At 46.3% G+C, this 23493-nt stretch overlaps 1 protein-coding gene across 1 annotated transcript in view; it reads right to left on the minus strand.

The window, feature by feature from the left end:
- RAB22A (RAB22A, member RAS oncogene family) overlaps positions 1-23493 on the minus strand; it is a gene marked incomplete at both ends in the record, with an annotated part of 39623 nt that overhangs the window by 11948 nt on the left and 4182 nt on the right. Inside the window, one exon of the mRNA XM_080716690.1 lies at positions 3638-3719. Within this exon, the coding sequence (XP_080572816.1) occupies positions 3638-3719 (82 nt within the window). The remainder of the gene's footprint in view (positions 1-3637; positions 3720-23493) is intronic.

A 23493-nucleotide genomic window follows, 5' to 3' on the forward strand; every position in this document is an offset into this window, starting at 1 on the left:
CGAAGGGTGACTGGGGGAAGGGGAGAAGAGGAACCCATTTAGGTTTGCAAATAGTAGGGACAAAAAGAAATCACAAAGGCTTGTCTAAAGAAAATCAGTTTACAATTATTAAAATAAATTTTATTTTAGCTTGTAACTGAAAACACAGGTTTCTTTTTACAGCCTGGAGCTAGTTTTTTTTTTTTTTTTTTATGAACACCGAAACAAAGTTGACTGGTAACTTCAAGCCAGCACAGTGTAATGTCTTTCATTTCATATCTGCATAGCCCAACCATAAAAATGGTAGAATTAAATTATCAAAATCAAAACTTAATACTTTTTTTTCCTTTTTTCGCGGGTCTGGGGATGAACCCAGGGGCATTCGACCTCCAAGCTACACCCCCGTCCTATTTTTTGTTCTTTATTTTGAAACAGGGTCTCACTGAGTTGTGGAGGGCCTCACTAAGTAGCTGAGGCTGTCCTCGAACTATGATCCTCCGGTCTCAGCCTCCCAAATGCTGGGATTACAAGCGTGCGCCACCATGCCCAGCTAAAACTTAAAAGAATTTAAAGTCAAATTAAAATTAAAAATTACAAAGTTATTTGAGGACCCGATCAGTTACTCCTGGGCCACTGAACCTTTGGGCACCCAATCCATTATCATCTGAAGTACTCATATCAGTACTTGGTCAGTATTTTTTTCATTCAAAAAGATCCCTATGGCCAAGGGCTTCATAACATTTGAAAAAACCCCAATCACTTTCCTTGACCTAATAAAATCACTTTGCAATCAGCTGTAACCTGGCCATCAGAAAGATAAGTGATCTGTCAATACACGTATGGTGAGCTGCTCAGTCAAATGGCAAGGATGTTTGAATAGTTCATCAAAGAGGGTTCTCTTCACAATTTTTGGTCCCATTCTGAATCTCTTATCTACAGGGAACTAAATAGTAGCCATGCCAACACCAGGAAATGACAGCTCGAGGCTGTGCTGCTTGCACATGAAGGCAGCGGGGGCCTGACCTTACCTGGGCCCAAGTCGAGCAGCCACTCAGGGGACTGAGCCCACTGAGCCCGGAGCAGAGCCAGGAAGGCAGTCCCTGCCCCCCAGGGGCTCCCATTCTAGTGGCAGGCAGACCAGGAAGGGAGCAGGCAACAATCTCAGGATGAGAGCCAGCAAAGACTGCTTAGGATATGAAGATTCCTCTGTGGGCTCTTCCCACCAGTATCTGAGCATGAGCTGGGGACGGGAATACAGCAGCCAGCAAGCTGCTGCGGCCCTGGTTCTCAAGGTTCACAGCCTGTGGGAAGGGCTGTCAGTGATGGTGAGCAGGCCCTGGGGACGAATGGTGCTGGTGGAGATGGACTGGGCCTGCTAGGTGAGGGACAGGGAGAACGCCAAGGTGACATGTGACCTCACACCTAGGGTCGGGGAAGACGCTCAGGCGAGGGCAGAGCAGGGCATGTGCGCTCCGTACCTCTCCAGGAAGTGGCTAGAAGAGGGGAGTCGTGGCCGGTCACTGAGGTATTAATAGGAAGACAGTGGGGTCAGGTGTGGCTCCTGGACTCTGGGAGCTGGGAGAAGTGGCAGGAGTTAGGGCTGGAGAGGGAAGGCAGGGAGCAGTGAGCAGGCAGCGGGCTGCTGGCCGTGGACATGGAGGGCTGAACCGATCGCGTTGGAGGCTACCTAGATGACGGAGCTGTCAGGCCGCACCAACGGAGTGCAGGGAGGAGTCCACGTTTGGCTTTAGCAATATGGACGGAGGGCAATGTGGTTACTCATCTGAGGCCAGTTAGGAGCCGCTTTAGGAAGTGACATTGGGGGTGTTCTGAAGACTAAGTTCTCCAGGCAAATGGTGGGAAAGGGCAAGAGGGCTTGAAGCTGGGCGGCATGCCAGAGGGCTAGGAGGAAGTGAAAATGGAGAGGCTGGCTGTGCTGGCACATCTGGGTCTCGATGGCCCTGCGCAGGACCGACGGGTACCCTGGACTCGGATCATGCTCACAGATGCGTCTTGCTCCATCCTCCCCATACTTCAACAATCTGTGCTGAGTGGTCGGATTTAGCTTTCCTTGAGCCTGTGCTCCTGCCCCGGAAACATGGGCTGGAGCTGGTGCTCATGAGGTGGGCTCCTTCCAGCAGCCTCCCTAGTGGGGCCTCCTGCCCTCAAGTGGCCATGATCATCTCCTGTCCAGCTCGGGGTGAGTGGACTCAGCTCCTAGCTATTCCTGTTGGAGAACCAACTGGAAGCACAAGGCAGGTGGGCAACTAAAGCAAGGGAGGCCGCCCGCTCTCGGGCCATTTCCACCTCGCCGTGTCTCGGCCAGGCTCTGATGCAAGTACAATGAGCCTGGATTCCAGCGTGCCTCCTCATGATGAGGGCTCTGCTGTACCATCAGATAGCCAAGAGGTGGAACTGAAACTCGGCAGTTAGTTGAAGGGCACATCTATCACCAGTAGGAAGAGCCCAGGAGCCACTGGCCATAGGACGGACCCCAGGGCTGCGCGTGTAGATCTATGCAGGAGGACTCTGTGCCAAGCAACCATCTCAAGGACAGAAGAGTGAGGGCTAGCAGAGGTCCAGCTTAGCTGCCCGCTCCAGATGGGCAGCACCGGCATGGGAGACAGAGAAGGGAAAGGAAAAGCACAGACAGCCACGTCTCAGATGAGCGACTGGGTGGGAGCGTAACATCCAGCCGAAGAGCAGAAGAAACCAAACAAGCACACTTAAGACATTAGATCTGTACGCTGCACATGCCCACATCTGGGAAGCAGTAATGGCTGGCTTGGTCTCCCTCCGTGTGTCTGTGCTGATTCCTGTGGATTCACACCATGCACAGCACCTGTGTCGTCGTGGATAAGGCTGTGATGACAGGCTATTTTCCTGATTACTTCTGGGGCACTTTTAAGAGCCTAAGATAGTGCTGTGCTTCCATCTGATGCTCTGGTTTGATAGTACTGTTTGAAAACAAAACTAAACGGCGCTGAATAATGGGGTGCCACCAGAGGCACCCCAGCAGGATTTAGCAGCAGGGCACAGGCAGCAGGCTCACGTCTGCCAAGCTCCCGCTCCCTCCTGGCTGGGCGGGCTCCCCTGAATCCTCTTCGGCCGACAGCTGCTGCGCTGGCCCCTCCGGCTCAGGCTCTTCCTCGGGCTCGGAACCACCGTGGTCAATTTTATCATCAGGCATTTATTAAGTACCTATTGCAAGGCACTGTGTTAGCTCATCCATTTCACTTAAATCTCAAACTTTATAAGCTGTAAAGTTCCCTCTTTAGCTTTTAAAAGGCAGCTGTAAATGAGTTGTGCTTAACTCTCCCTTTCCAGTGCTAATTCTTTTATGTCTTTACTAGAGGAGGGAGCCCCAAATTATACACAATGCCCAGGCAGAATTTTATCATGCCTGTTAGTCAGCATTTACTTTAAGACACTAAAAAGTATAAAAACGCCCTCAGTGCCCATTATCACTTTCCCCATCAGTGGACTTTGTGGCTCTAATTGAAAAGAAGGAGGCTGGTCCGCACAAATGGAAACAAGTGTGTCTCTGGCGCACAGAGAAGTGCGTGGCGCGAAATGACAGGGGCGCTGATGGCTCAGTCGCAGCTTTAATCTGGTTTGGGCCTCAGAAAAACACATAGTAAATTAAAGCGTGACTTACTCGTTCTTGTCCAGCTGTATCCCAGATTAGGAATTTATGGAGCTCATTTTGGTACTGGACAGTCTTGGTCATAAAAGATGCCCTATAAAGAGAGACCTAAATGATCAGAATACAATTATTTAAAGCACGTTTCCAGCCCCAGTCGGAAACATCACTTAGACTCAACGCTCAAACTCCCAGCCCGCCCTACATCCTGCCCTGTCCTCTCTGGGGTATTCACGAGCTGCTCGGATGCCGGCTGCACATTCTCGGCCCAAGTAAAATGGAGCGTTAAGCACATCTGCCCAGCACAAAGGAGGATGCGTTCCTGGGCTTCTGATGACCTAAGTGCCTCAGCAAAAGGACCGAGGCCCATCGGCGATCCAGGCATCAGCCTCCCTTGGAAAACGTACAAGCTGTGACTTAGAGGTTTTCACGAGAATACCTTCTAAAGACCACTGTGTCCAGGAGTATGCACACTATGAGGCCGTTTGGGTTTGTCCTCCCCAAACCCCAACCACACCCTCATCCCCCCAAACAGCCAAGTAAGAGCTAGTTTAACGCGGAAGCCAGTACAATTAAGATGGCCAAGAAAGCACAGGAAGGCGGTGGAGAAATGACAGCTGTGCTAAGGCGGCCTGATTTGTCTTGATGACCACTGCGTTCTACTACTAAACAGGCGTCTCGGCTGAGCTTGGCCCAGCTCTCCACGGGGTGCGGCATCATGGTCCAGGTCACAGCACTCATGCTGGGGAAGGGGCTCTGCCCGAGGAGCTTTGGAGGCAGGGGTTCCCATTACTCTGTGGACCCCACACTTTGGGGGGATCTGAAGTAAGACCCAGAGCCTGTACATTTTCTGAGGCGCCATGGTGGTGCAAAGCAAGAGCCTAGACGCTCTGGGGGCTCTGCCCTGCAAGGGCCTGGCTCCAACACCACCTCGCCCGCCCCCAGGCGGCCTCCCATAGCACCCCAGGCCAATGTGCAGAACCTACCGGGTCATAACCCCTGGGCCCAGGGCAGGCGGTGCTCCTGAACTGTGATGCTACTCTCTCCATCAAGAAAACGAATCCCATGGCTAGGCGCTTTCAGACATGCTGAGAGCTTGAGATGTTTTTGTTGAGATTCAAGTAACATAATTTTCAAGAAAGTGCAAGCTGAAATACAGTGACTCTGTGGAAGTATCGCTGGACTTAGAGAAGTATCAGAATCCTGAATTTTTAAACTTTCAATTCTGACACAACACATTGCTGGCGATACTGACGTGAATCTAGGGCAGGAAGTGGGCTCCAAATTGGTGACCGCCGAGAGGAAGGACGAGCGAGGCGGGAGGCGAGGCCACGTTACCCAGCAGGCGCTGCTTATTAGGTACGGATGTGCGGAACCTCACTCCTGCCTCCTCAGGGGTCCGCTGCACACAGCACTGCTGCCTGCTTATTGTATCAGGAACTTCTCGTGACTCACAGATTAAATCAGGGTGTGCGGCACGACCTCTCACTTAGCAAAGATCTAAGCATTCCAAAAGCATTGTTTATTGTGAAGATTAAATGAGATGATGTGTGTGAAAGTGTTTTGTAAATTGTAGAGCACCATATTTATACAAGGTAATACATTATTATTTAGAGGCAGCTCCGGGAAATGTTTTAGTTTAGACTTTGCAATTAGTCCTGAGAGCTTGCAGCTTAACTCCGCATCAGTGAGGGCTGTGGCGGTCACCCAGAAGAGTGACATCAGGCGCCCAACCAGCCAGCGCGCCCAGCACATGCCCTGTGCCATCCGGAGGCCCAGAGTGTGCGTCAGGCAGAACAGAACCTGGCAAAGGGGCAATGGTGAAAGGAAACGTTTCATTACAGGATCAGAACTCACTACAGTCCAATCCACCTGCCAACTACTTCCCTTTATGAGAGGAGGCTTATCACGGGCGCAGGTGTGGACAGGGCGGCAGCTGTAGGCGATGGTGGCACCCACCACCCTGTAGTGTGAGGCCCGGCACCCGCCTTGGCCAACCAGCAACAAGCGAAGCACACCGTGCGCCCCCATCACGAGGTCTGGCACTGGAAGGCGCGCCTGCGCCTGCACGACGGAGCAGCGTGGCTGAGAGGTCCACACCCAACCCTCTGAACCACCGGGTATCTTCAACAAAACAGAACTACTGTATGACCCAGCCGCCGGACTCCTTGGTATTTACCCAGAGATTTAAGTCAACATACTTTATGAGATACAATTCACAATTGCCAAGTTATGAATTCAGCGTGGAATCCATCAGCAGACGACTTGATAAAGAAAACACGGTCCACACACGACGGAGTTCGCCCGGCCTAAGGAGGGGTCGCGCCATCTGCAGGAAGTGAACGCACTGGAGCGCAGTGGGGAGTGAAGCCGACTCCAGAGCACAAGCACTGATGTGTCCTCTCATGTGCGCAAGCCAGAGGGAGCAGAGAAGAGCAGGGAGGCTGTGAAAGCAGAGGGAGGCTGGGAGAGGAAGGCACGGCGGGCGGGGAGGCGGGGAGGGCCGGAAGGGCTGCGACCCGCGCGGGGACAGCCGCAGGAACCCACTGTTCTGTATGAGCATGGTGTGTGCGGAGACCCGGCTCCTGACCTCGCACGTGCGAACAGCCCTTCTCCCCTGGGCATCTGGGTTTGGCTCTCCCGCGGGGCGAGGCCCGACTAAGGGGCAGGGGCCGCTGCCTGCTGTGCCTCTCAAGTGGCCCCACTGAGCTCTGGGGGCCGGCGGCGGACGCCTCCTACACATTCAACAACGAAACGCCTTGCCTCCGCACAGTCCTAGCTGCGGAGGACGGTGCTCTCCACGGCTGCCTGACTTCAGTCTAACTCCACGGCAGCGCTCCATCACACGCACCGCGGCGAGCGAGGGCTCAGTGCCGGTCCCCACAATACCCGGGCCGGGGTCTCGTCACAGAGCACCGTGTCTGCCGTCCACAGAATGGAAACCAGTCTGCAACTATGCTTGTCCTTGTTACTTGCATCCAATTTTGTGGTAGTGCTGTCTGGTTCTTCATTTTATATTTAATCTACACTTGAACCTCAACTCCTGAAATAAATTCATAAATTGGACCCTAATCTTCGTGCAGAACTACTACAATCTTTCCCTCCACTGTCGCTCAAACTCCACCACCGGTCCTTCAACGTTCAAGTTAAATGATGCGGAGGGTATGATAACTTTAATATCTTGCTTTTTGAAAGCCAGGCAATGGCTCCCTGCCATTCAATGATACATTTTTACTTTCCAGCCTGCCATTTACTTGTCTGATAACCTTATTTTTCACTACTAAACTGTCTCTCTTCAGTCTGCCTAGGCAGATCTTATTACCTCTTTAATCTAAAATCCCTACGAGCATTATTTCCTAAAGCTAGAATGCCTTCCATATACGTCTCCATTTTTCATGACATTCTGAAAATATGACTTTCATGTACACTAAGTAGTCACGATCTTTGGTCAGAGTATGTGCTCCCAATGAAAATACTTGCAACAAGGTGTTTTAAAAATTTCTTTTCTTTGACTGCAGTAACTTGTATAGTTCTCTTGGAACACAGATGTGCTATGACATCACATCCCAGACCTCTAACAGGAGCCCTTTTCTTTAGCTGGCACATGGGAGGCTATCTTGCCCATAATGGTATATAGTGCCTTCTAAGGATGAATAATTCAGTGGATTTTAAAATTAACAAAAGACCCTAACTTCCAAGCACTTTATATACACCACACAAACAACATCTGGCTCTCTAGGTTATATATACTGACACACACACCATCAAACACACCAAGATTCAGACATAAAAAGACCAACTGTCCACAAAACCTCAGAGTTCCTCTGATAGAGACACAAAGGTTTTGGATGGTGCTAGGGACCTGACAGGTGCTCGCAGGGCCAGCCTAACACAAGGGCCCTTTTGTCCATGTTAGGGTGTCTTTAAAGCCAGACGTCAGCTGGGCGTGGTGCAACATGCCTGTAACCCTGGTTCTTGGGAAGAAGAGGACCACAGGTTTGAGGCCAGTGTATGGTAACTTGCTGAGACCCTGTTTCAAAATAATAAAATAAGCTGGGCGTGGTGGTGCACGCTTGTAATCCCAGAGCTTGGGAGGCTCAGACAGGAGGATTGCACAGGTTCAAAGCCAGTCTCAGCTACTTAGTGAGGCTCTCAGCAACTTAGTGAGACCCTGTTTCCAAATAAAATGTAAAATAGGTCTGGGAGTATAGCCCGGAGGTAGAAAAGCCCCTGGATTCTACCCCAGTACCACAATAAAATAAAATAAGAGGGCTGAGGGTATAAGTCAGCGATAGAACATCCTTGGGTTCAATTCCCAGTAGCCACCCCCATAGAAAAAAGGCCACAAGTCTCAAGACTACTCATAAATCCAATTGCCAAAGTGTGTTTCATACTCACACATATCTTTAACCCTTCTTTTAAACTCTCATCTCTTAGACAGCCAGGTCTAAGGATGAACAAGACCCTGCATAGTGTGTTCTTCTAAATGGCCTCTGCCCTCTTATAATCGAGGGTCCATCACAGACTTTCTACAGGTTCATGAGATGGCTCTCTGCTTTTAAGGACCTTACAGGGCAGAAGCAGAGACGTGTGTAGCAAGAACTGGGGAATACCAAGCACGTGAGAGCGCAGACAAGACGAGGGCGCTGGACAGAGAAGGGCTGTGAGGAAGGGAAGCGAGGTGAGTGGCCCCTGGAGCGGCCCGGGAGGAAGACAGGGCGGGCTTGCCAGGCAGGAAGGGGCAAGAGCCCAGGGGGCTGCTGGGTAAGGGAGGCCGCTCAGCGAGTCTGAGGCAGGCTCCCATGAGCTCAGCAGCTACCCAGGGACTACTCCAGGCTCTTCCACGTTTAACTGTTACCACTTAATCTACACCACAGGCTTCATTATCCCAGGTAGGCAAAATAGGTACAAACAGAAGTGTCTCCCTCCTCACCCTTTAGCGAACTAATCCTTCTCCCTGGAAGCCTGATGTCACCTGTTTCTTTCTGAAATACGTGGGGTTCATAAAGTGCATGTATACACAGGAGTGAGCCTTAGTTTTTAAACACAGACAGTAATATATACTCCAAGTCTGATCTCATCCATTTCTTTCTGAAATGCTTTGGGCTCAGAAAGCACATGTACATGTAGTCTCTCCTGTAACCACTTTAGTTTTTAGGCATAGTAAAATATACTCCAAGTCTTTGATTTTTTAAAAACATAGATAGTAACAGATACTCCAACCCTCTAATTTTTTAAAACATAGATAGTAAGAGATAGTCCATGCTTTCGATTTTTTTTTAACATAGATAATAACATACATTCCAAGCCCGCGATTGTTTTTCACTCTACAAGACACCCAGGAGAGCCGGGCGTGGTGGCGCACACTTGTCATCCCCGCGCTTGGGAGGCTGAGGCGGAAGGATCGCGCAGGTTCAAAGCCAGCCTTAGCTGTTCAGTGAGGCTCTCAGCAACTTAGTGAGACCCTGTTTCCCAATAAAATAGAAAATAAGTGTAGCCCGGAGGTAGAAAGCCCCTGGGTTCCACACCCAGTACCACGAAAAAAAAAAAAAAAAAAAAAAAAAAAGAAAAAAAGACACCTAGGAGATAATTGATATAAAGTTTTCTCAAGTTGGATTTTTCCTTTATTGTATTATTTTGACTAACTGCACTATAATTCACATTATCAGCTCCTCTAATCAGCAAGAATCAACCTCGTGCATTTATTAGCCTGTTGTTTAGAATTTATAAGTGCTTATCTATAGGGCAAAGTCTTGGCAGTAGAGCTGCTGTGCCCCTGCTACCGGAGGGAATGTGAGCTTCGGGCTACCCGGCCATAGAGTTCTGCCCACTGCATGCCCCTAGGCGAGCTACTCAGCCTTTCTTTACCCCAGTCATCCACAGAGAAGCTCCACAGGTGTTCCTAAAGGCCCATATGCTAAGTGCTCGGCCCCAGTGAGGCACTACCAGGGTGCTGTGACCCTTCGAGGTGGAGCCCAGGGGAGGGCCTCAGGGCAAAGGGCACCAGGAGGCTCCGGCCCTTCTTCTCTCTTCTGGCTTCCTGGCTCTGAGGTGAGTGGACTTTTGCTCCCACTCATTCCCACTCTGACCTGCTGCCTCGCATGGGCTAAAACTTGCAGAACTGTGGGCCGGCAACAAACCTTTTCTTTTCACAAGTCATTTATCTCTGGTATTTTTGTTACAGTGATGAAAAGCCGATTAAATGATGGCTTTACAAAACTGTATATATATATATATATATATATATATATATATAATTTTTTTTTTTTGGTGGTACTGGGGTTCCTGGAAGCCCTTCTACCTCCGGTATACACTCCCACGGGCTACACTCCCAGACCTATTTTTTAACATTTTTATGTGGAAACAGTCTCTTAAGCCAGTGAGGCTGGCTCCGAACCAGCGCGATCCTCCTGTCTCCGCCTCCCAAGTGCGGGGATTACAAGCGTGCGCCACCACGCCCGGCCAAAACTGTATATATTTTATCAAAGTGTAACTGATTTACAAGTATCTGTAGGGGTAAGCCTTCATTAAGACAAATGTTGAAGTTTCATATTACCATGTAACTATGACATAAGTAAGATATATAACATTTCTATAACCCCAAAAAGTTACTTCATGCCCATTTCTAGTTATTTTTTTTGCCCCTACTCTGGGCAAACTGTGGAGTCTATAAAATCAAAGTGCTAGAAATCAGACAACAGCAGATGAAATTATCTACATGGCAGGTTGTATTATTGTTGCTGTTTTTATTTGTATTGTTGAGGACTGAACACAGGGCCTCCTGCACGATAGGCAGCTCTACCCTGCTGCACCCCCAACCGCTCCCGATTTGATTGTTTGTTACTCCTTTTCTGTCTGCCTTCTTTGAATGAGGTATATATATATATATATCTTAAGCCAGTGAGGCTGGCTTCAAACCTGCAGGATCCTTCTGTCTCTGCCTTCCAAGAGCGGGGATTACAAGCATGAGCCACCATGTCCGGCTTAGGTGTATACATATTTTAACCTACTTATCTCATCATTAAACTTATAGCTATAATTCCTTGTTTATTTTTTCAGTGGTTTCTCTAGAGATTATAATATGCAACTTTAAAATTTCAGTCTATTTTAAAATATTATGCTATTTATGAACAACACAAGAATTTGACAAATCTAACTCCAGGTATACCCTTCCCACTCAGCGAGCCTTTGTAACTTTAATATTTTACTTATTCATATGTAACAAACACAACAACACACCTATAGCTCTTATAAGCTAATACACTGTTATTACTATTTTTTAGAATTTTCTTTAGTATTCGATATAGGTCTGTTGTACACAAATTCTAAGCACTTCACTTTTTTTTTTTTTGTGGTATTGGGGATTGAACCCAAGGCATTCTATCTCTGAGCTATACCCCCAGCCCTATTTTATTATTTATTTTGAAATAAGAGTTTCACTAAGCTGCTGAAACTGGTTGTGAACCTGTGATTCTCCTATCTCTGCCTCCCAAGTACTGGGATTAAAGGCATGCACCATCATGCCCTGCTTTACTTTGACTTTTGAAGAAAACTTTTACTGGATATAGAATTTTAGAACTAAGGACAGTATCTGAAATGAATAAAACAAAACAAAAAACAACCAGATAGGTTGAAGAGAAAGAGTTGAAGAAAGGGGCATTTTACCTCCGAGCTATACTCCCAACCCTTGCTTTATTTATTTTTTTTGGAAACAAGCTCTTCTGAATTTGCTGAGCACCTCACTAACTGCTGAGGCTGGTCCTGAACCTGCGCTCCTCCTGTCTTAGCCTCCCGAGTACTGGGCTGCAGGTGTGTGCCACCACGCCCTGCTTGGATCATCTGAACCTAAATGATCCTGAGAACAGAGTGGAGACACAAGTGTTCCGAAGTTTGGGTTTGTCTGACGTGGACTATTAGATTGTAGGTTTATGCTGCAGGAAAAGTTAAACTTTTAAAATTCCATTTGTGGTGGCTCACTCATGAGCGCGCATGCGTGTGTGTGTGTGCGTGCGCGCGCGCCTGTGAGTGAGAGGGGAGGGAGAAAGGGGAGAGCCTCTCACCTTTAAGAGTGGAGCTCATCCCCTACCCTGATTTGGCATGGCTCCGCAACTCCTTTGTAGTGAACACGACTTGGTAGATGACTAGAGAACAGGTCGCAGGGTTCCTGTCCTCCTCCTCGCCTGGGAAGTCAGCTGTACTCTGTGATGATAAAGAGGCAGCCCTGGGAAGAGGCTCAGAATCACACCAGTGAGACTGCTTGGATTCCTGAGCCATAGAAAATGTGTGTTAAAAACTGGTTCAAGCAGCTAAGTACTGAGATAATTTGTTACATACAATATACAAATACACCACTAATCTATGCCTTAATAGATGAGGAAAAACCCCAATATTATCACCTAAACAGATGCAATAAAATACCAGGACAAAATACAAGACTCATTCTTTTTTTTTAAGGGGGTACTAGGGCATTCCATCTCTGAGCTACATCCCAGCCCTATTTTTCATTCTTTAATTTGAAACAGGGTCTCACTGAGTTGCAGAGGGCCTCACTAAGTAGCCGAGGCTGGCTGCGAACCACGATCTCCTGTCTCAGCCTCCCAAGGACTGAGATTACAAGCGTGCGCCACCGCGCCTGGCGCAAGACCCTTTGAGACTCCCAGCAAAAGAGGAACAGAAAGGCCAGGATGCTGGCTCTCTGCACTCGGTTTTCCAATACAATACCAAAAGTCCTAGTCAGTGAAGCAAGGCACAATAAAAACAAAGCCAAAACTAACCAAATAAACAAAGGAAACAAGAAAGAAAAACTGTCTTCATTTTTAGACAATTTAATATATATAAAAAATCTTAAGGAATTTTAAGATAGTTACTACACTGAATAAATGAAATTAACAGGATTAAAAGTACACCAAGTCAATACACAAAAATCAATGTTATTTTACATATGGATAACAAACACCTATATAAAAAAAAGCTGGGTGTGGTAGTAGCATGCCTGTAATTTTGTGGGTTTTTTTTTTTTAAGTGGTACTGGGGATGGGACTCTTCTACCTCCTGGCTACACTCCCAGACCTATTTTTTTTAAAAATATTTTTTAAAATTTGGAAACAGGGTCTTTTAAACCAGCGCGGCTGGCTTTGAACCTGCACGATCCTCCTGTCTCTGCCTCCCAAGTGTGGGGATTACAAGCGTCCACCACCAGGCCCGGGTGAGGCTGGTTTTGAACCTCTGATCCTCCTGCTGTTTCAGTCTCCCAAGTACTGGATTACAGGCGTGTATACAGTACTAGGGAGGCTGAGACAGGAGGATGACAAGTTTGAGCCAATCTTGGCAGTTTAGTAAAACCTTTAGCTATTTAGTGAGACTCTATTTATTTATTTATTTATTTTTGGGGGTGCTGGGGGTGGAACCCAGAGGCTTTCTACCTCGGGGCTACTCTCCCAGACCTTTGTTTATATTTTATTTGGAAACAGGGTCTCACTAAGTTGCTGAGAGCCTCACTAAGTAGCCGAGGCTGGCTTCGAACCGTGCGATCCTCCCAAGCGCAGGGATGACAAGTGTGTGCCACCACGCCCGGCTTAGTGAGACCCTATTTAAAAAAAAAAAAAATAGAGCCAGGTATGGGGGCGCACGCTTGCAATCCCCGCATTCGGGAGGCTGAGACTGGAGGATCGTGGTTTGCGGCCAGCCTCAGCTACTTAGTGAGGCCCTCTGCAACTCAGTGAGACCGTTTCAAAATAAAGAATAAAAAATAGAGCAGGGGGTGTGGCTCGGAGGTCGAATGCCCCTGGGTTACATCCCCATACCTGCAAAAAATAAAATAAATAAATAAAAAATAAAAATAAAAAATAGGGAATGTAGCTGGAGGTGAAAAGCTACCATGCTCCGAAAGGGCTGGGGAGGTAGAATGTCCCTGGGTTCAATTCCCATACAAATCAATCAATCAATCAATCAATCTCTTCTACATTAAAAACTACAACACAACAACAAGAGAAAATAAAGATCTAAGTAAATGGAGAGACCATGTTAAAAAATAAAAACCCTAACCAACCCACCCACCTACCCACCCAACCAGTCAAATGGTATAATTCTGACTCCAGTGTTACTGTGGGAGGAAGTGATTCAGCGTGATGCCAGGAGGATGGGTACATTCATGGGAAGACAATGCACTTTACTTCTACCTCACACAAGGAAGAAATTAACTTGAGACGGATCAAAGAACTAAATGTGAAGTTGAAATCAGGAAGATTACAGAAGAAAAATACCTTTCAGATAAGACTGTAGGGCAGACAGGTATGACAGGACACAGAGGCACTAGGCGAAGGCAGGCAGCCACGAGGACACCAAGAGCACCGGACTGTGGCTCATCAGAAGGCCGACCGAGGAAACGGAAGGCAAATGTGTTACTGGATGGCACAAAACTCTCCAGTTAGTAAGAAATAAGACAAACACAACTCAAAAGCAGGCAAGAGACGTGAAGAGTGGCTTCATATAGATATAAATGGCAGAAATTAACATATGCAAAGATGCCTAACATTATTATTCATCTGGGATGTGTGGATTAAAACCACAGAAGAGGCTGGGCGTGGAGGCACGCACTTGTAACCCCAGCCTTCGGGAGGCTGAGACCTGAGGATCGCAGTTGGCCAACAGCCTCAATCACTTAGGCCCTCCTCAACTTAGTGAGACCCTGTTTCAAAATAAAGGATAAGAAATAGGGCTGCGGGTGTAGCTCGGAGGTAGAATGCCCCTGGGTTCAGTCCTCAGTATTAAAAATAAAACAAAAACAAGCAAACAAACAACAAACCCACAGGAGATATTGTTCTACTCTTATTTACCCAAAGGAAATGAGAAGCTAATCTGTGCCCTCAAAAAGAGTTGCAAAAGAATGTTCACAGCATCTATATTCATGCTGGAAACCTAGAAAGTCTACTACCAGGAGCCAGAGAAGCAAATTAGGGTCTTTAAGAAAACATCACACCCCAGTTGAAAAAAAGGACTATGGTACATGCAACAGGGTTGAATCTGCAGAACACTTCATGGAGAAGAATCAGTCAATGAAGACTATCTGTATTCCTTTGTTTATGTGAAATTCAAGAATAGGTAAATCACCGATATGATTGGAATCAAAACCACGGTTGCTTCTTGGGGGGATGCACAAAGCTCCGAGGCGAGGGGGACCCCGCCCTCTGACTGGGGCGGCGGGGACAGAGTGCACTTTGTCAGACTGGAAGCTGCTTGGACAAGAGCCACCTTAACGATGCAGGAAGGCTGAAACCAAAGGCGGGGAGGCTGCACCATGCAAGAAATAAGATGAATTAGACTTCAAAGCAGAGCACTTCCTCAGAGCTAAAAGAACATTTCAAAATGTTACAGGTTTACTTTATCAGTAAGACAGAAAATTCTAAATTTGTAGGTACCTAATGTAGCTGCAGAACAGATAAACCCAAACTGACAGAATGATAAGGAGAAATTGACAAATTCACAACCGTGGCAGCAGATTTTAACCCATTTTTCTTAGTAACTGATAAAGTCAGGCAGACCAAAAAAACTAGCAAGGATAACAGAGAAAATGAACATGATTAATAATCTTAACTTAATTTCACTTACAGAACACAGCATCTAGCAGGGTCTATAATCTTTTTAAATAAACAGGGAACACTTACCAAAATTAATTAAATGCTGCACTGCATAACAGGCTGTCTCAGATTTTAAGTAACTTAAATGATAAAAATATGTCCTCCCGCCTTAAGACAATTACGTCAAAGATTTAAAAAAGCCAACTGGAAATTATTCCTATATTTGGAAATGAGAAACAGGAATCTAAATAATACTTGGGCCAAAAATAAAATCCTAATAAAAACTGAAAATATTCTGAATTGAACAATAATGAAATGATGAAATAGAAAAACTTGCTAAGCCAGGTGTGATGGCGCGTGCCTGCGGTCCAATGACCTGCAAGGCCGAGGCAGGAAGAGCACAAGTCCAAAGCCTGTCTCAAATAAAAATCAAAAGGGCTCAGTGGTAGAATGTCCCTGGATTCAATCTCAAGCATCGCAAAAAGAAACAAAACTTGCTAAGTTTAGCAAAAGCCATAAATAATTTTTTAATTAATTATTTTATTTTGGGTACTGAGGATTGAATCAAGGGCATTTCACCTTAGAGCTATACCCCCAGCCCTTTTTATTTTGAAACAGGGCCGTGCTAAATTTCTGAGACTAGCCGGGCGAGGTGGCGCACGCTTGTAATCCCCGCGCTTGGGAGGCGGAGACAGGAGGATCACACAGGTTCGAAGTCAGCCGTGCGGGCTTAAGAGACCCTGTTTCCAAATAAAAAATATAAAATAGGTCTGGGAGTGTAGCCTGGAGGGAGAAGGGCTTCCAGGAGCCCCAGCACCACCAATAAATAAATAAATAAATAAATAAATAAATAAATAAATAAATAAAGTTTCTGAGACTAGCCTCAATCCCGTAATTCTCCTGTTTCAGTCTCCCAAGTACTGGGGTCACAGGTATGTTCCTCCATGCCTGGCAAGATTGTTAAATACGTAGGATGTAACTGAAATTCCGTGATAAAGATCCCCGTCTGAGAGGATGCAAAAGGAGCAGCACCCGGAAGGCCACGGACGTCAAAGACAAGAGCAGAGCCAACGACGCAGGCGCCGCCAGCCTGGTCAGCCGCAGGACTGCTGTCGGAGACGAAGAGGGACGCAACATGCAGCCTTGGCCTCCGGACGCCAACGCACTGGAAGAGTCAAGTCCTCAGACACATCCCGGTCTGTCAAAACCCATACAAGCAGAATAGACAGCCCGAGTGAGAACAACCTCACACCTGCGAAAGAAACCCACTCCTACTTAAGTTTTATTACACAAGAAGAATGCTAAGCCTGGATGGCAACACTGATGAATCTTACTAATTGTTTCAGGAAGGAAAAGAGCAGTTAAAAAAAAATCCCTTTCCATGGAAGACTGGCAGCCAGCTGTATAAGACAGCTACAATCTTGATACAAACCTGAAACTACATCCAGAAGGGGCGCTGAGACGACCTCATGTATAAACACACACAGCACCCTAAAGCCACCAAAGGCGAGGCGCTATAAAAACCACAGGCCACACCTAAGTGGATCTACCTTATGACAGTCAGCGCTGAAACTTACATTAATAGCACAATGCACACGGAACACACAGAAACATCTTTGGATAGATTCAACACTGTTCAAGTTGAAAACATTTTCCAGTGAACAAAGGAAAGGGGGCACGTGTAATAATAAACAAGGGGTATGTTGCTGGGCGTGGTGGCCACGCTAGTAATCCCAGCATTCGGGAGGGTGAGACCGGAGGGTCTCAGGTACTTGGTGAGGCCTTTCGCAATTTAGTGAGACCCCGTTTCAAAATAAAGACAAAAAAAAAAAAAAAAAAAAAAGGGCAGGTGGTGTAGCTTGGAGATCAAATGTCCCTGGGTTCTATCCCCAGACCCGCAGAAAAAAGAAAGAAAGAAAGGAAAAAAAAAGAAATGAGGGATATGTGCAAAACGCCCCAGCCAACATTTTAATGGTATAAGACTGAGAGCTTTCCCACAAACCAAGAGGAAGATCGGAATGTGCAATCTCACCGTAACTCTCAACACTGTTACGGAGATCCCACTGGATCCAATAAGACAAGAAAGAAAAAGCTTAAAAATTAACAATAACAGAAAAAACCATGTAATCCCAGATGACACCAAAGTGTCCACACGAGACCACAAGAGAACCCACATATTCACTGTTCTGTGAGTTAGTAAGTGAAGGGCATTTGATAACAGCACAACCAAAACGCCATTTCTATATAATCAAGAAACGAGAATTTCAGAACAGTATCATTTGCCACATCAACAGCGTACAACGGAATTAAAAGCAAACAGTAATCTAATGAAGATGTGCAAGCCCACTGCACAGAGAAGTGGAAAAAATACTGAAAGGAAATAATCCTAATAAGAGAAAAGATAATCTATGCTCATATATTAGAAGATCCAACTTTATAAAAATGTCACTTCTCTCCAAACTGATCTATAAATTTAACACAATGCCAGTAAAAACACAGTGTGGGTTGGTGTGCTGGAGGATGGAGAAAGACACTATGGTTTTCAGTGTTTGTGTGGAAATGAGCAGGTCATGAACATACTTGAATAACAGAAAACTCATACCACTGGACATCATGGCTTATTACAAAGATATGGAAATTGTAACGCAGGCTCAAAGATGGGAGAAAAAAGACTAATTTTCTATTTAAAAACCACTAGGGCAAAAAAGTATATTATGGTCTAACTTGCAGAAGTAAAATATAACGATGATGACAGGGAGGGGAGGAGGTACACTCCTCTAGGGGCCCACACTGCAGGACATCATGAAAGTACACTCCTCTAGGGGCGCAAAGTACACTCTTTTAGGAGCCAACACTGTAGTACACTCTTCTAGGGGCCTCACACAGTAGGACAGGATGAAAGTACACCTTCTAGGTGTCTCACTGTAGGACTGCATGAAAGTACACTCCTCTAGGGGCCTCACATGGTAGGACAGCATGAAAATAGGTCTCACACTGTAGAAATGAAAATACACTCTTCTAGGGGCCTCACACTGTAGGACAACATAAAAGTATACTCTATTAGGGACCTCAAACTATATGACAGCATGAAAGTACACTCTTCTAGGGGCCTCACACTGTAGGACAGTATGAAAGCACACCTTCTAGGTGTCTCACTGTACGACTGCATGAAAATACACTCTTCTAGGGGCCTCATACTGTATTACAACATGAAAATACACTCTTCTAGGGGCCTCACACTGTAGGACAACATGAAAGCACACTCCTCTAGGGGCCTCATGCTATGGCAAGGAAGGCAGGAAGGGGAATGCAAGTACATTCTTCTAGGCTTCTTACATTGTATGTGAAATCATATGTCATTTAAATGTAAACTGTAGTTGAAGAAATATCTTCATTGATTGCAAATCTTAGCAAAATCACAAATATAATAAAAAACAGATAGCCCCAACAGGACAATAGTGGAAATAAAATAGAATCATTAACATGGGGCCAAGAGAAAAATATAGCAAGATGGTAGACATAAACCAAACCATGCCGACCAGTTATAATTAAGAAAAATGGTCTATGCCAGTGTTATATGACGGAAATTTTTATGATAGGGACTGAAATGTAGCTAGTATATACAGACATTCAAGCTGAATATCTGAATTTGGATTTCAACATGTGGCGGGTATCAACTGCAGTACAAAGTGTGGGCTCAAGGCAAAAGATGGACACTATCAGATTAGGAACAACAACAAAACCCACCTTACACATACAGGTGTAAATAGATTAAATATGCAAACAGTGTTGAGGGCCTGAGCCTTCAGCTAGCACTCGTAAGCAGAGAAAAGAGGGATAGTTCATGATGATCAAAGGCAGAGTCGTCAAGAAAACACAAGGCCATACGCATTTATACTCATGATAGGCTTCGAAACACGCGAGGCAAGAACAGAGTACACCAAAAAGAGATGCGCACAAATCTTCACTTGAGGTTGCTTTAAACACTCCTTTAACCGCAGTAAGAGAGGAAAATCTGGTAAGGACATTGATGAAAACACGATTAAGCAAGCTGCCTTATTTGACAGGCGGAGAGTATTCCGGGGCAGCAGTAGAGCACACTCTTCCCTAGTGCACAAGGGACTGCAGACCGCCGGATCATGTTCTTGGCCATCAAGCAAATGCCCAGTGCGAAAGGTCTGGCCAAAACAAATTTAAACTAGAAAGGAGTAATTGAAGAATTTCTGGAAAATCCCCTCAAGCTGAACGTTAGAAAGCACATTTCAGCTGGCTGTGGTGGTGCATGCTTGTAATCCCAGCATTTGGGAGGCTGAGACAGGAGGATCACAGTTCCAGGCCAGCCTCAGCTACTTAGTGAGGCCCTTTGCAAGTCAGTGAGACCCTGCTTCAAAATTAAAAAAAAATAGGGCTGGGGTGTAGCTCAATGGTAGAATGCCTCTGGGTTCCACCCACAGTACTGGAAAAAAAAAAAAAAGAAAAAGAAAAGAAAACACATTTCTAAGCAACCAGTAGTCACAGACGTCAAAAGGGAAATCAGAAATAGATTTAAATGAAAATATAATCTAGCCGGGCGTGGTGGCGCACGCTTGTAATGCTTGTAATCCAGCGCTCGGGAGGCGGAGACAGGAGGATTGCGCTGGCTTAAGAGACCCTGTCTTCAAATAAAAATATAAAACAGGTCTGGGAGTGTAGCCCGGAGGTAGAAGGGCTTCCAGAAACTCCAGTACCACAAAAAAAAAAAGCAAGAAAAAGAAAATATAATACACCTAAATCTCTGAGATTCAACTAAAGCAGTATTTCAGAGGAACGTATGGCTCTAAATGCCTATGTAACAAAAAAAGACCTTAAAAATTAATGGCCTAAGTTTCTACCTTACAAACTAGGAAAGAACAAATTAAGCCAAGGGAAGCAAAAGAAAGAAAAAAAAGGGAAAAAGCAAAAATCAATAAAGTAGAAAAATATTAATGCAACTCAAACTGGTACTTTGTGAAGGCCAATAAAATAAAAAAACTTATAGTTGGCCAGATGGGGAAAGAGAAAACGCACAAGACTAATATCAAGGATGGAAGAGGGCTGGGCTCCGTGCCTTGAGCATATAATCCAACTGACTGGGAGGCTGAGGCAAGAGGACCCTAGGTCACCCTGGGTGACTTGGGGGGATCCTGGCTCAAAATAAAAATAAAAGGGGTCAGGGTATGGCTTAGTGGTAGAGCACCCCTGGGTCCAATCCCCAGTCCCTCCTCACCCTCCCGAGAATGGAGGAGGGGCTATTAGTATAGATCTATTAGTATAGTGCGCCGGTCGTGGTGGCGCACGCTTGTAATCCCAGCATTCGGGAGGTGGAGACCTGAGGATCTTGGTTCGAGGACAGCCTCAGCTATTTAGTGAGGCCTTTCGCAACTCAGTGAGACCCTGTTTCAAAAAATAAAAATACTAAAAAATAGGACTGGGGGTGTAGCTCAGAGGTGCAATGCCCCTGGGTTCCATCACGGGTACCACAAAACAAACACACAAAACAAACAACCGGGGATATTATAATTTTAATGCCAATTTTTAAAAAAGAGCTCCAATGGACAAATTTCTTAAAAGACACAAACATCCAAGCTTACTCAAGAAGAAATAGGTATCTGAATAGTCCCAAATTTATTAAAGGAATCGGCTCTGACAAAAACCCTCTCTGCTCAGATGGTTTTATCAATTCTACCAAATCTTCAAGGAAGAAATAATCCAATTCTACAAAGTCTTCCACAACACAGAAGAGAAGACATTCCCAACTCATTTTAGGAGGCCTTCATGAGTGACTAGTAAACGAAGACAGACAGCTGCACCTGCAAACCTGAGGACACGCCCGGCACTCCAGTGGAAAAGCGAGCGCGATCTGTGAATAGGCACTTAACAAAAGTTAGTCTACAGACAACTAGTAAGTGTGTAAGCAAGTGTTCAATGGTGTGAGATACCACCACATGCTTGGGAGAGAGCTAATCGATTACATCAAGTGCTGTGGAGGACGGGGCACCTGGCACTTCCATGCACGCCTGCTGGGTGTACAATACAGCGGAGGAAACTATTACACCTGAACACACATATTCCCTGTGGCCCAGCAGTTTTACTGCCAGATGTATGTGTATATACATAAACATACCCCCAAGACATTAATACAGACAGACAGACAGACAGACAGACAGACAGACACAAAAGAGATCTACAGGAATGATCCTAACGGAATTGTAGGTAATAGCCCCAAATGAGAAACAACTGGATAAAACAGTGCGGCAGACACCCAATGGCTATCTGTTATATGGCGACAAAATGAGTAGAAAGTGGGCGCGGTGTCACACATCTGTAATCTCAGTGTTTAGGAAGCTGAGAAAGGAGGATTGCAGGTTCAAGACTAGACTCAGCAATTTACTGAGACTGTCAGCAAGACTGTTAGAAAACAAAAAGTAAAAGGGGCTATAGGTGCCACTTGGAGATAGAATGCCCCTGAGTTTAATGCCCAATATACCTCTCAAAAGAAAGAAATGAATGAAATATGAAATAACATAAATGAATCTTACAATATGTGAAAGCAGCTTCTCTCTCTCTCTCCACACACACATATACTCATATATTCTATTTATATAAATTAAAAAGCATAGTGGTAGAGAAATTATTGTTATTAAAAAAATCAATTGCTAATCAGGTGTGGTGGAGCACACCTGTTCTCCCAGCTACTTGGGGGGCTAAGGCAGGAGGATCACAAGTTTGAAACAAGCCTCAGCAAGGCAAAGAGACCCTGCCTCAAAAATAAAAAGCATAACAAAGAAAATGGAGTGGGGGTATAGTTCAGAGGGAGAGCGCCCGGGGTTCAACCCCAGGAGCACAGAGACAAGCAGAGGAGAACGGACGGTGAGATGCAGCCGGGTGCTGCTCACCAGCTGGTCCAACCCCCAGTGCCACAAGCCAGCACCAACAAACAACTGCTAAGAAGTAGCAAGTGCTCACCATACGTGAAGGACTATGCCCCGTAATTTTTAGGTGTTGCAACTCAATTTTCACAATGATCTTGAAGTATTCCTGAATGTGCACATTTAGTCATAAAGAGGTTAAATAACTTCCTAAATGCACAGAGCCAGGAGGTGAAGGCAGACAGCCTGGCCTGAGGTCTACATCCAGAACTCTACATCACACTGTAGCTCACGACAGAACTTCAAAGGAAAGGTGTGTGTGTGTTGGGGGGAGGGGGGGAGGACAGGTAGATGGTGGGAAGAGAAGGAGGGCTAAATTCTCACATTCCAAAAAAAAAAAAAAAAAAAAAAGAGTAGCTAATGCCTAAGGCCGGTGGGGGGTGGGGGGCTGCAGAGCAGCACCTAGAACTACCAGTACGTCCGTGTGCAAACGTCTGGGGGAAAGAGCGGGAGAGACCGCGCGGGCCAGGGCAGCGGGCTGCCTCGCCTCCGGGGAATGGCGGGCGCACTGGGGACTATCACGCTTAGCTTAAGGGTCCTGTGACGCCGGCTCACATTTTAAAAACCACATACATATTGCTCTGAAATAATAAAGAAGTCTTACATATTTAAAAAATAACAGCCACCATTTATTGAGCCCCAACGCCCCTGGCATTGCTAAGCGTTTTAAACACACTGCCTCCTGTCAGTCTCCTCACAGCGTGGGGCGGTCCTAGAGTGACCCTTACTTTTAGGATGAAGAACCGCGGAGGGGGTCCGCCAGCCAGGTTAACTGGCTAACAAGTGGTAGGGCTGCAGTGCAGGGAGGTTCCAGGATATCTGTCCCACTGACGGGGAAGGGCCTGGATGGGGCTAGTGACTTGCTGCTGGGGGGACAGGGGACAGTGAGTGAGGAGGGGCCTTCAGGATGCCTATGTTGCTGGCTCGAGTAGCTGAGGACATTCCCCTGGGCCCATGGGAAGAGGAGCAGAGGTCCAAGCCACCCATAGGTATTTATAAACGCAGTCATAAACACGTACAGTCCCTAGGTGTCTGGGCCACCTGGGGGCACAGGTCCGGTGGTGAACTACAGGTGGCCCCTACAGGTTGGTCCTTAGAGAACTGTGCTACTGGTGTGGGACTTTCCCCCATGCATAGCAGTGGCTGTCAACCACCCCTCCAGCCCAGCTCCCTTGAGGAACAGCGGGCTCCTGCAGGTGACCACAGCTCATGAGAGGCGATTGGCAGCAACCTCACCTCTCTCCACGTACCGCAAGGGATGAAAGCACGATGTGACTGGAGTCCCATAACCACAGACGCTTGTCACTTCCTAGCCCCATCATGTGTGGACTCCCTGAAATTTCCCAAC

The sequence above is a fragment of the Muscardinus avellanarius genome (assembly GCF_963383645.1).
Source record: "Muscardinus avellanarius genome assembly, chromosome: 19".
In the NCBI taxonomy this organism is placed as follows: Eukaryota; Metazoa; Chordata; class Mammalia; order Rodentia; family Gliridae; genus Muscardinus; species Muscardinus avellanarius.